This window comes from Lepisosteus oculatus, chromosome 5 (genome assembly GCF_040954835.1).
Source record: "Lepisosteus oculatus isolate fLepOcu1 chromosome 5, fLepOcu1.hap2, whole genome shotgun sequence".
Classification (NCBI taxonomy): domain Eukaryota; kingdom Metazoa; phylum Chordata; class Actinopteri; order Semionotiformes; family Lepisosteidae; genus Lepisosteus; species Lepisosteus oculatus.
Window position 1 is genome coordinate 14,696,728 of NC_090700.1, and position 13,592 is coordinate 14,710,319.

The following is a 13,592-nucleotide window of genomic DNA, read 5'->3' on the forward strand; positions in this document are numbered from 1 at the left end:
TATTTTGAATGCACACATTTTTCATTTACTGTACATATTTTTCTTCTTTACAAAAATCCATTACTCAAAATAAATGTTAAAATAAGTTCACAGGATTTTGTGCTTTTATCTTTTCTCATAGTGCTGAATAATTTGGGTAAAAGGTCTTAGAAATCTATTTTTGCATCTTAGTCAGTACTGGCAGAGGTTATGTTTTTTAAGTATATTTTTCCCCTTCTTGCATTTGTCCGTCCACCAACACAGGTGCATCAGCTTGGCTGTGAGGTAGTCATCTTGCTGCTAGAGTTGAACCCTGACCAGGTCAACCTCTTCAACTGGGCTGTGGACCGCTGCTTCACCGGCTCCTACCAGCTGGCCTCAGGCTGTTTCAAAGCTATTGCCACTGTCTGTGGAAGCAGGTATTGACTTTGACTGTCGGTCCAGCACTCAAATTTAACAATCACCTTCGAATGTTTCTTCATTAGTCTCACAGACTACCCTGAACATATAATATGGGTAAGGTACATTATGTCCTTAAACTATAGCTTCTCGCCAGTCTGATCTTTTGAAAAATCACACTCATTATTCTCCAGTGTAGATGCCCATATAATATAGTTTTTCACTTGCCCAGATTATACATTTTCCATTCACACCACTGAGACGTTGAGGCTCTTGAGAGAACATTTTTGCTACTTATTAACATTTGAAATAAGCAACAAACCTGCTTTGAGATTAATTATTTCTTCTTTTAATTACGACTTTAGTAAGTAATGCCTGATTAGAATATCAGACTTCAAAACGTTCTGTCTGGTAATCAGTTTTGGGGAGATAATGCAGTATCCACTAGGGAGTTAGGTATCAGAAATGTTTCTCATTTCTGTGTTCCAATGTACAAACAGCTTTCTTTTGCTTATAATTGCTGTCTGTGCTGAGAAAAATGTCTTCTTACGTATTTGCGCTGTTATATTGTGTTGGCCTTACATTTAATTTAGAGCAATTTATTGCACAATAATGTTTATGTAATTAACTTGCATGGTTGTGTAAGTAACTCCAGATGTCGTTAAAGTGTATTGTACATTTTTTTCTTTTAAATCTTGTTTTCAGAAATTACCCATGTGACATAGTAACACTACTGAATTTGGTACTCTTTAAGTCCTCTGACACCAACAGGGAAATATATGAAATTTCCATGCAGCTAATGCAGGTAAGACAAGGGCTTTTATTGTAGTTTTTTGTCCTTTTTCCTAGGGTTGGACAGTAAAAGCTCTCGAGAAAGAATTTCAATTTACAAGAGACTGAACACAATACTTTGCTATGAAAAATAACAAATTTGAAGTTTACTGTGACTGTGTCTTTAAGTATTCACACTTTTTTCTAAATATCTAAATCCAGAAAATAAAAAAAGTCCAAGACAGTGTCTGATTGAGCTGTGAATACCATGATGTGTGAGAAATGTTTCAGGTATCCATACTAAAATTCATTTCACGAACTCGAGAATCTGCTATTACTGATCCAATCTTACTTGAATTCTATTTCTTTGACAAAACAGATCCTTGAAGCCAAACTTTTTGTGTATTCGAAGAAGACTGCTGAACAGAAACCAGGCAGCATACTGTATGGTACTCACGGGCCCCTGCCTCCTCTCTACAGCGTTTCCCTCTCCCAGCTATCTAACCAGCTGGCCAGGATGTACCCAGAGCTCACTCTCCCTCTGTTTTCAGGTGAGCCGCACTCAGCCAGCAATCTGTATGGTGCACTGTTTCTCAACCTTATTATTATTTCACACACTACACTGTTATTGGTATTAAAAAACAAAACCTATTTCAGTGTTTAACCTGGGTTTGTCTCAAAGTGCATACAGTAGTTTCCTTGTTCTGCGAAGAACTGATGAAAGTGACACTGTGAGGTTCGCTGGTTTTGTTTTTTGTGTCCGTAAAACTTGATAAACTTCTCTCGTCCTGCACGTAATTCCTGCCTGCACAGTCTAAGAGTGTGACCTGTGTCTTGTGTGTACACACCAGATGTGCTTCGCAAGACTTAAATTATTGGTCGTGGGGGGGCCAGAGATTATCTCGGCGCGCAACGGGCACAAGGGAGTATAACCGTGGAAGGGACAGCAGTCCATCACGGGGCACACACAGACACAAACAGGTGTACACTCACACCAGGGCCAGTTTTGCCAATTAACCTACCAGAATGTCTTTGGACTGAAAACTGGAACACAAAGAGGAAACCCAAACACAGTACTGATTTACATGGTAGTAAGAATGGCATCATCTATATTTTTCCATAAATTGTGTGTGAATATGCTAATATATGCTAACTTTAGCCTCCAGTTAGGTTTGTATATTGAGTGTGGGAACACAAAAAATACCTTTAGTACATTTGTAACTCATTTGCTTTAAAGACTCAAGTACAGTACAGTACGTGAAGGGTGGTTAATGTTGTCTGTAGTCTCCCACTCACATGGATGAGCAGCCAATTAGGGAGGGAGAGCTCTCTCAGTCTCGTCTACCCACTGGCCGTTGCTATGGTACTGGGAATCTCTGAAGTGGGGCCCAGTGTACTGTTATCTAAAATGAGGAGTATGAAACATTTTATTCATCCAGTAATTCTACTGATGATCAAACACAGGTCAAACACTTGAGGTCATAGTATGTTTTAGTGACTAGCTCTGCCAGTCTTTCAGACAGAAACTCTGGCAATACCTTATAAGTGGTATCGGATATGAGGTTTTACAAAAGTGAAAAGACCTCAAAAACTGATACAAAATGGTATATGGTATTTAAATTAAACAGAATTTTGTAATTTAGCACAATAAGTTTTTACTGAGCGTGTTTGTTTATATTTATGTCAATATTGTATATTAAATGTGAACATTTCAATGAGCATTTCTTAAGTCTTGAATACGGTAAAACCAGTTCATTTAAAAATAAGTTAATTTCTTATTTTGTATACCTGTCAAATAATATTTAACGAAAGGATCCTTGTAGGAAAGAGATATTTTTAATGGACAACAAAACAATATGTTCACTGAACAGGGAGGATGTTGCAAAAAATATGCTGCAAATGAGAGAATCCCAGTCAGCCTACTTTTCTCATTTGGTAGTTTAGAACCTAAGTGAACCTAACATTTTCTCCAGCTGTTCCCTAAAGAAGCCCAGAGTTTGGGCCTTAAGCCCCTGACAGGCATACTGGACTCTGCATGAATACTGGAATCCCTTTCTTGTGTAGCTTCCTGCAAATTTGAATCAACCACGTGTTATGCACAGTAAACATTCATACTTTCTGTGCACATCACTTTGCACTTGTGAAATTTCATTTGATATATGACTGCCTGATTTTATCAGAGTCATTTTGTAATTGGCTATTTCAGTTTTCACCATTCCCTCATTTTTTGATAAATTTCTAAACTTTCCAGGATCTAAATCATTGATATAGATCAGGAAGGGCCATACAGTAGGCCTAAAAACAGATCCCTGTGGCTCATCACTGCTTACATAATTTGAGGTTATGCCCCTTAAGACTCCTCCTTACCTACAGTTTGCTGATCATTAATCAGTTTCAATCCATATGTAGACATTGTCCAGGATTTCTATGGCTTTTAATTTGAAAAATAACCTAACAAAATATTTTGGAAATCCACATACAATGGAGCATGTTGTAAGCATTGTAACTATTGTCGCTGACGCTTGGTTAGTTCAACAAAACCTTCACTTCCTACATTCATATTAAATATGTCTTAAAATCTCCCCTTGTTTTGTTTGCATTCTTCTAGTTTATTATAACTTTACTAATAACAGATGTAAGAGATACTGACCCATAGTTTTCTGATACAAGTTGGTCTTCCTTTTTATGAATGTGTGTTATATATTGGCTGATCTCCCATCTTGGGAGATTTGAGAGTTGAAGTATCCTCGTTATGGCTGTGAAAAAAACACGCCTTATTTTCCTCAGTAGAAGAATACTGAAGAATACCATCCATCCCCAGTTTATTTAAGAGTTTTAGGTTGCGGTAGACCCTGTAGAACCTCAGTACCAGAAATACTCAGTACCAGAGCTCATTCTGTATATTGTAGCACATGGGACAATGTATTAATCCCCCATTATCTCATAAAGAATTTTTGTCAATTTTACTGTTTTAGTAGTGCAAAAATCCTTTTAATCCTTTTGCCCCAATGTAGAGTGTTATTTTAGACTTGCCTTACTTCTAAAAGGTTGTGGCCATTTTCACTGGTTTGCCTTTCATGTCAAAGAGGTCAGCCAAAGATTCCCAACCACCCATCCCAATGGACGTCAGATCATGCTCACCTACCTGCTGCCCTGGCTGCACAACATTGAGCTGGTGGACAGTGGGCTGCTGCCCCCAGTCTCCAGCCCCTGCACCCCAGAAGAGGAGGCCAAGGAGAGGGCTGACAGCCTGGGTCTCTCCCACACACTCAAGGGCACTGGCTGGGGCTCTCTGCAGGCTACCTCGCTGGTGCTCAACAACCTCATGTTCATGACTGCTAAGGTACTTTACAACAATGCATTGCTCTCGCTGCTCATTTTTTTCTTCTTTCCTGTTCAGTTTCTTATGTGTCTTTCATCTTTCTTCCAGTTCTCTTTATTCCCGCTTGCAACTGTTCTCCGTGCTGTTTTTCCTCTCTTTTGGTAATTTCCCAGGCTCTCCCCTCTTCCTGTTCTTTTCTTCTTCTTTCTGCTGTAAAACTAAACGGCTGAACTCCCTTTTTCTGTCGATGGCAAGTTACTGTTGGCATTTAGAACTTTCTTTTTTTTAAAGCATCTTTCCTATCTTGAAGTTGAAAAACGTACGGAGCGGGCAGCTTCTTCCTGCTTACTTCTGTTTATTTTGGCCTCTTCACAGTACGGAGACGAGGTGCCTGGGCCTGAAATGGAGAATGCTTGGAATGCCCTTGTAAGCAACGACAAGTGGAGCAACAACCTGAGAACCACACTCCAGTTCCTCATCAGCTTGTGTGGTGTGAGCAGTGACACTTCTCTTCTGCCATACGTAAGTGTAGCATCTATATTTATGGGAACATTCTGTTACAATAGACCTCATTGTGTGGCTCCAACACAGAAAGGCCACAGTGCTAATTACAACTTTGTGTTTTTATACTTATCATAAAAATGTTTTCACTCATTAACTTTTGAAATTCTAAGTCATATTGCTTTAAGAATAGAAACTGAAGAATACATTTTATGCTTAGTAAAAGTAATATCATAAAATCAAACTTTTTACATCCCTCATAAACATTTCTAATTAATTTTAAATCCTCCACAGGCAGTATTTAGTAAACAAAAGGGATGCAAAGGGAATAGATAGGATCAAGAGATGTTACTTTTCATTTCCAGTTCATAGATTTTATTCCCAAAATGTATACATTAATCTTGTGGTTTGTCAAGTTTTTCATTAATTATATTCCAACTAAAAAAGTGAGAAACAACAAATTATTGTTGAGAGCTTTAGTTAAAAGTTAGAAAAGGAGCAAAAGATTATACTTTAAATATACCTTAAAATGGGAATCCATGTAGTATCTTGTAATGTCAAGGACCTGTGACTGTTCCACCTGGGTCAGATCCTGATCCTGTCCCTGTTTCTTGCAGATTAAGAAGGTCGTGATCTACCTTTGCCGGAATAATACCATCCAGACCATGGAGGAGCTCCTGTTCGAGCTTCAGCAGACTGACCCAGTGAACCCTGTGGTGCTGCACTGTGATAACCCGCCCTTCTACAGATTCGCTGCCAGCAACAAGACTTCTGCTGCTGCTTCTGGTCAGACACCGTTCCTCCAATCACTGCCATTGTGATTTGACGGCCAGATAGCACCTTTTAATATGATTTGACAAAAGCAGAACATTACAATCCAGCACACACAGTTTTGCACAGACCTAGCAATTCAAGCTTGAATCCATTTTGGATATAGTGTGTGGATTCATGGGTCACCACCAGGATCTGTCTGCTCATAGTGAAGAAAGGAGTCTGGCATCTTGCTTCATGCTCAGTCCATTATAAGAGGGGCTCCTGTACTTCTCTTCCCAGTGAGCTGTACTGTTTATGGAACTACAACAAAGCCTCGCTTAGCACTGATTCACCATGGTGCTCTTTGTCCTGGCCATTTTTAATGACTTGAAATCCACCTGTATAAAAGAAAAATGGCTTTTATTTTATATGGTCCTGGCAGAAGCACCTACTGTAGATCACATTCAGGCTTTAGCTGATTATCTACAATTCCTGCTAAAGGCAAAACGCAGTGAAAAATTGCATGCCAGCTCTCAGCCACTGAGCGTGTGGCATGGTAACGTATGTTTGTTGTATAGCCAGTACCATTAGTAAAGGCTCATTAAAAGAAGTCGCAAAGCCCGTTTCAGCAAAGAGAAGTCTCAAGGCGCCCAGGATGAGCCATAGCCCTGGCTTTCTTGGCAGATGTAGTCTCCCACTGCTGCCAAGCTGGACGAGTGAAGGCAGATGGTGGTTAATCTACTTAAACTCTGACTGAATGTACTGGTGCAGAGGCTACTTTTCTGTATTTCCTGTGCAACCATCATTCAGGAAAAAAGCTTTCTGTATGAAATGGATTTTAAAGCATATCATGTGTCAAAAATATCAGACATGCCAATTACCAATTACCAAGGCTCATACTTATTTAATAACACTCCTGGGAGCCCATCCTTTATGAACTCAGGCTATAATGGTATCTATTAATGCTGATTCTCTCTCCTTTCAATACTAAGCGAGGCTTTGCTGTACATGTACAGTACTTACAGTACATTGGAGGATAACAATTCAACTTTGAAGATGAATCAGCAATGTTTTGATTTTTAAAACTGGTATGGGTGCCCAAGACAGATGTTAATTCAGCTACACACGGACATCAGTAGTCTGTGGGTTGAGGTGATCACCAATCTGTTTTTACAGCACTTGCTATATTGGTGTCGCAGTTTTTCACATCACTTTTTTGTTTTACACCTGCCACATTTGTAATAATTCAGAGTTTTTGTTTGTGTGCCTTTTTTAGAAATTGTGTTACTTAAATTCTTCTGTTTTTAAAGGAAATCTGTTTGTAAATCTCACCATGATACTGTAAATGCATAAAATAAGTATAATTGTATTATTTTATTTTTTGTGCTTAGGAACAACATCCAGTAGCAATACAGTAGTTGCAGGCCATGAAAGTTTCCCTGATACAGATGAAACCAAACTAGCAAAAGACAACGAAGACAGGTGGGCATTTTTATTGGTATTACTGTACCTCTGATCATTTTTCTTAGCATTATCAGGAAACAAGAACTTACTACTGGCACAATGCACCAATATACTGTACAATCAACCCAAACATTTTACATTAAAATATAAAATGTGTAGTAATGCTGATTATAAAACCCCATACACAATCTGCCTAAATCCCTGTATATTTTGCCTGATTTGCTTCTGCCTGTAAATGTTATTTTTTCATGTATTAACTTTTAGAGAACTAGTAATTATTTAATTAGCAGGATTCAAAATGCCCTTTCTACTTATATACTAATAACAATAACTCATATTAACCTGCAAGATAAACAAAGACTTATATACTCTAAAACCTAATTATTTTTTTTTAAAGCTGTATTATAATTAAAGTGCTCAACATGTTACATCTGACATTTTGGAGACAAACACTGTCTAGTATCTACCTCAGTTCTGCAGAGTAAATATGATTGCTCACTTAAAATCTTATTGCTCTTGGAAGCCCAGACTCAATGTTACAAGAAACCATAAAAGCCTGAATTTAATTCTCAAAGGTTTAACTTACTTTAATGTTACTTCTGTTATACTTAAGAGCCTATTTGCTGCATTTAGAAAAAAATAGAATAGAGTTAATAATAATATTGTTACAGCTCTTAACACTTTACAAAAGGCATATTTCCTTCTGGTGAGCAAATTATAAGGTAATTTTAGCAACAGTATGCTGTTGTTCATATGTGTCTATGTTGTTTTATTTTCATGTTTTCTGTACAAGGTTCAGTAATGTGATCAGGGCACACACGAGGCTGGAATCACGGTACAGTAACAGCTCAGGAGGCTCCTACGACGAGGAAAAAAGTAAGTATTTTCTTCTTATTCGTGAGCTTTTTTTTGTTTTCAATTGATGTCTGTGGAGAGCTAAATAACTTGAGGAAGTTTTAGTTTTTAACACAAAAAATTAAACAGTAGATTTGTGGCTTTGTCTTATAAAATAAGAAAACTGCTTTCTTTACCCGATTAGATTTAATTGGGTATTAGCCCTTTTTTATCATTACTTAAGAATCCTGTCATTTGAAAGGAGGGTCTCAGACAGATTGTATGTGTTTGAGGGAAAATGAATAATGTCCATACAAAATGTTCTGCTGTAGCAGTCTTGCACAAACATTTGAAATCTTAGAAATGTAACTGCTAAGGCAAAGTACTCTGTGTGCTTACCCGATGAGGTAATTACCCTTTATTCTTGACTGTTTTTGGAAGTGTCACTGTGCTGTTGGAGAAGCTCCTCCACGCCTTTGTTTGTCGAATGAACTCCACTGACTTGACATTTATTTAATGTAGAGTCCTGTTTACCTCTGTCAAGGGAGCCATGTTGGTTTGATTCCTGAGAAGCTGGCCTTCAAACTGTTAACATTCTCCCACCCCCTCTTCTAAGAATCTAGATCGACTGTGAGAACTGGCAGGACTAAAAAGAGAATTTTGGCATGTGCCCCTGTGGTATCAGTGCCAGCGACCCCAAAACAGCTTTGCTTTATTGGTGCTGAGGAGTCATTCCGCTAAAAACAGAACAGCTCCGATATGTCTAAGTGTTGGCAAAAATACAGATTGTCCGAGATATTGCTCGCATTAATTATAGAGCACACTGAAGTGAACAGTGACAGCCTACCTTTTTAAGAGACTGGAATGCGTTTTGTTGTAACTGCATGCTACGCTGAGAAAGAAGCCCAGTGCATGCCAAATGTTTCTTAGAGAGCCATGACTATTGAAGCTTTTTAGTTTACAGGCCAAATGTGTCCATTTTGGGAGGATACTCGTTCGCTTCCTTTCTGAATAAAAAACAGTCTGGCACTTATTAAATTTAATAATAATTCCTTACACTTATATAGTGCTTTTTTGTCCACTCCACACAAAGTGCTTTACAGTTGTAGTGTGCTCTCTGGAGTTCTGTAGGGTTTGGGCATTTAAGGGGACAAAAAGTAATTGTAGCTGTAAATCACAAAATGATTCTTTTGATGGCTTTAGAATCCAACCATGCGATATAACTCATACACACAGGTACTAATACACGAGGATACATTTATTAATAAATAGAATATGCATGTAAACCTAACAGATCTTATCGAGAGGGTTATCAGAATAAAAAAGATATATATTCAATCAGTTACGAAGTGTTACATATATCAAGAGGACATACGTTCAGTATATCATTCATTTAGACCGTTTCGTAATTGAACTTGGTTAAAACTTCTACATTAGATACTCAAAACAAGTACATAACTCTTAGGAATTAAATTGATATCAACTGGTTGGGATAACAATTGAATTCTCGAGCTGTAATGCATTGAAGTTGAATACTCATCCAATCTCTGGGGATTCAGATCTCCTGCGGGCTCTCTGGCTCCGTGCCAGGCTGTGCTGTGCAGCTTGTGACGGTACGCTGCTGATGCTCACTGACCGGCTAGTTAGTGTTGGCTTTAACTAGCAAAGTTGTGCTCAGGAGAAAAGATGACTGTGGATCCCAGTAAGTCAGGAAGAGGGCCGGTTCGTTCCTGATGAAGCGCTAGTTCTGAATAGTGATTCAGCTGTCCACAGTTCCGACCTGTTCACGAGGCTTGCTGCTGATGCTAACCTCGGGTGGATCCTCTGGTTACTCTCTGGCAACCTCCGCTCTCGACTCTTAGAACAAAAGAAAGTTCTGGCACCTGGACACACTGGCCGTTCTGTGGTTGTCCGGGCTGAGTCTCAGGATGTTCAGGAGGCGCACTGCGAGAATGTCCTGCCCTTGGGAGCCTTCTGCTCCTGGGCCGTCCTGCCCTGGAATTCTCCTTTGAATTCCCTTTAGAAAAGTCCACAATAGTCTCTCAGGCCCTCTGTGTTGCCTGTTTTTACCTGGAGGAACTTCAGCTCGTTCATTGACTGAAAGTTCCATGGGCATCAGAGTCCCACGTGGCTTACTCGGCCCTACCAGTCCCTGATTGGTTGATCAAGGTGAGATATTAGTCACTTACTCCTGACACTAAGGAATGCAGTCCAGATGTCCATCTGGCACTCCCTAGACAGATAGGCGCCAATGGTTGACCATTGATCATGATAGCCAGGCTTAGCTAAGTGCATCCTCATTTGGGAGCTGTCCCTTATCAAAAGAAAACATCTTTAAATCAGCCTGCATGAATAGTTTCTCTGTGGCTGCACCACAGAGATGAACAGAGAGATGAGGCCTCATTTGGGAAAGCACAGCAACACTTAATTCTGTCTTATTAACAAGCATTGCCGCTACACAGGTAATGGCAACTCACCACCACCACCAGCAATGTGTAGCCCCCACCTGGATGATGTGATGGCAGCCATAGTGCACCAGTACATTCACCACACATCAGCTATCAGTGGTTAGGAGAACAAAGTGATGAAGGCAATTCATAGATGGGGATTATTAAGAGGCCAATGGGAAATTTAGCCAGGATGCTGGGGTAACACCCCTACTCTTTTGACCAGAGAGAGTCAGGAACTTGGTTTTACATCTCACATCTCAAAGGATGGCGCCTTTTTACAGTATAGTGTCCCTGTCACTATACTGGGGCATTAGGACTCAAACAGACTGCAGGGTGAGCACCTCCTGCTGGCCCCAATAACATCACTTCCAGCAGGAATCTTAGTTTTTCCCAAGAGGTCTCCCATTCAGGTACTGGCCAGGCTCACACCTGCTGAGCTTCAGTATGTCACCAGTTGTGAGTTGCACGGTGATATGGCTGCTGGCTGCTGTTAAATATAGAAAAGGAGTGTCCTGCATTCACAGGATTCTTGGTGTCTCCATGTGCTGTGTCCACACCTTTCACATTTTTTCTGTTGCCTCCTTCTTAGGTGACCCGTTGCCTCCTTACGCTGGGTGGTTGATGAACGTGCTGGAAACCAATCAGCCGCAGCCTCTGCCCATGCCTGTTAATGGTGGCTGCTGGGCTCCCCTTGTGGACTATCTTCCTGAAACCATCACCACGCGGGGCCCTCTTCACAGGTTAGCGCACAGACCTCTTTGCTTTCGCCCACTGCCTGCCAGGCACTCAAAATGTCCAATACCTGTGTCAGAGGAAAACGTTCCCAGCATGCAGATGTAGAGAAAAATGCTAGAAAGAGCAGATTTCCTCTTTTAAAGGAACTTCAAACATTTAGTTTGAATTCATTCAGCAATTTTATGTTAGCTGTCATTGTAAAGGAAACCTATTGTAAATTGCGGCTTCAGGATAAGCTGCTTAAGAAAGCATCCCTGAATGTCAGTTTGATACTGATACTGTTATTGTGTCACTATGTTTTTTTTTTTCTTTTGCCTTGTGTCTAGAAAGAAGAGCAGTTCAAGTTTAGAATATTTCTTTCCATTGTTGAAAGTGACAATGTTTGGATTCTCGTGTACACCTTGTTTTTAACTTTGCTTGACCATGAGTAACAAAATGTGAAAACGTTATATCCTGCTGATATCTTTATCTAGTAACTCTTTCTTGAATGCTATTGAACATGGGAAACTACTACTGTACATCCTTATTTGATCAGGTGTTCACATACATTCCTCTCCTAAGCCATCTGAAGAGGGAAATTGTAGTTTAAAAAAGTGAGATTAAAGAAAATATTCATGGCGGACATACTCTTTATTGAACATACAGTACGCAAATTTTAACCATTGAAGAGTAATTCCTGTTTTTTTTTTCTTTGAAGAGTTCTCTGAGTTGCTCTGTTAAAGGTATTCCTGCTGTAAGGCTTTTTCTCTTGTGAGGCCTGAATTCTGTGCTGCCATTGATCTCAGACTAACGTCTACTTAAAACACTCCCTGGCATGAGCAGAATGCCCTCTTGTGAGACAATAAAAACACTATGACTCCAGACCTTTCCCTTACTATTTCCCCTTCCTGCCTTCATTAAAAAACAATATTTGATTTTCAGTTTAAGTAAACTTCTCTGCAATATAGCCCTGTCATGAAGGAGTGGTTAGTATTTCCCTGTTGTGTCTCTTCATTAAGGGCTGTGCCTTTAAAATGACCCTTTAACCATTTAGAGAGCAGGATCCTCATTCCTCCTGAATTCTGTTGAAAAAAACCTTGTTGAAACCTTGCGTGAGACCTTATACGAGCCTTTGTGGGAAACCTTGTGGGAATGCTCTGAGTGAACGCTCTATTCACAGACCACATTTTGTTTATAATGCAGTGTTTATTCAAGACCTTAACTGCAACGGACCTATGCAAATCGTAGGTCCAGAAAGAGGGAACCATCTGTCTTGAAAAACTTAAATAGAGTAATTGTTTATTGTACCGTTTTGAGTTGTTTAAATCAAAAAGCAAAAAAAATAACCTTGAAACTAAAATGTCATCCTAAAACTTCTCAAATTCATCTAAAAGTTTTAAAGTCACAAAAAATAAGGGTCAATATTTTCAGCATTCATACCTAAAATTCATTGGATTCTTATTTTTATGCAGAAGCAGATCTGCAAATCATGATGGCTTTATTACATGTCCTCATACACTACTTATTGCAGGGATAGTCTGGTGTGTTTTGGTGCAGAAAAAATATCTTTGTTTTATGTAGTGCCTTTTGGAAAGAAAAAGTGTTCCAAATCCCTTTGCATCCATAAAAGGGATAAAATAATCATATGAAAATAAAAAATAGCTTACAGCAATTAAAATAGATTTTACAACAAAAACTAAAGTAGAAAAATGTTTTCTACTTTATTTACTTTATCTAGTATTTGGATTGTAAAAGTGCTGTCCTTTGTGACCCTTGTGACCTATGTACAAAGAAACACATGCAATATATCCATGGTATTCATGGCAGGCAGAATGTATTAATGAATTCCACAGGAATCAGGTTCATCGAGGCTGAAATTATGTGTTAATAGCATTTTTTTAAATTATGGCTATCTGATTCTGACCATGTTACAACTTACTGAGGACTTTTTTTACGTGAAGATAGCACTGCAGTAGTCTATTCAAGAAAACACAAAGCACTTGTTGCTCAGAAGAGACTGAGACAAGGGCAGAAGTGTATTGCTATGTACTGAAGGGCAGACACCTCAGTATCCTTGTAAATACTGTATGCTCTTTGAAAGACAGAGCCGAGAATCTACACAGCTAGACTGGATTTGTTTCTCGTTAACAAACAGATTTGTATTTTCCCGTGTATGGAGGTGACGATGTTCTTTGTGTTTCAGGTGTAACATAGCTGTGATCTTCATGACCGAGATGGTGGTTGACCACAGTGTCAGAGAGGACTGGGCTCTCCATCTGCCTCTGCTTCTTCATGCTTTGTTTTTGGGTACACTCCCCTTTCTTACTTGGTCCTGGGAAAAGAAAAAGTAGATACGTCCGACATTGAGGGCAGTTAATAGCAGCCACAATTTTAACAAGTCCAGC

General features: G+C 39.3%; 1 protein-coding gene across 10 annotated transcripts in view; it reads left to right on the forward strand.

Moving 5' to 3' along the window:
* Positions 1-13,592, forward strand: part of fryb (furry homolog b (Drosophila)) — a 115,186-nt gene that overhangs the window by 73,272 nt on the left and 28,322 nt on the right. For 9 of the 10 annotated variants that reach the window (XR_011189629.1, XM_069190145.1, XM_015341861.2 and 6 more), the window contains exons 29-38: positions 244-398; positions 1,084-1,183; positions 1,529-1,700; positions 4,236-4,492; positions 4,847-4,993; positions 5,590-5,758; positions 7,117-7,207; positions 7,983-8,065; positions 11,063-11,213; positions 13,391-13,494. Coding sequence is in view for 9 of the 10 variants with exons in the window: in XM_069190145.1 (XP_069046246.1) it covers positions 244-398; positions 1,084-1,183; positions 1,529-1,700; positions 4,236-4,492; positions 4,847-4,993; positions 5,590-5,758; positions 7,117-7,207; positions 7,983-8,065; positions 11,063-11,213; positions 13,391-13,494 (1,429 nt within the window). In the remaining variant the exon portion in view is untranslated. The remainder of the gene's footprint in view (positions 1-243; positions 399-1,083; positions 1,184-1,528; positions 1,701-4,235; positions 4,493-4,846; positions 4,994-5,589; positions 5,759-7,116; positions 7,208-7,982; positions 8,066-11,062; positions 11,214-13,390; positions 13,495-13,592) is intronic. The other variant, XM_069190141.1, reaches the window with a different exon arrangement.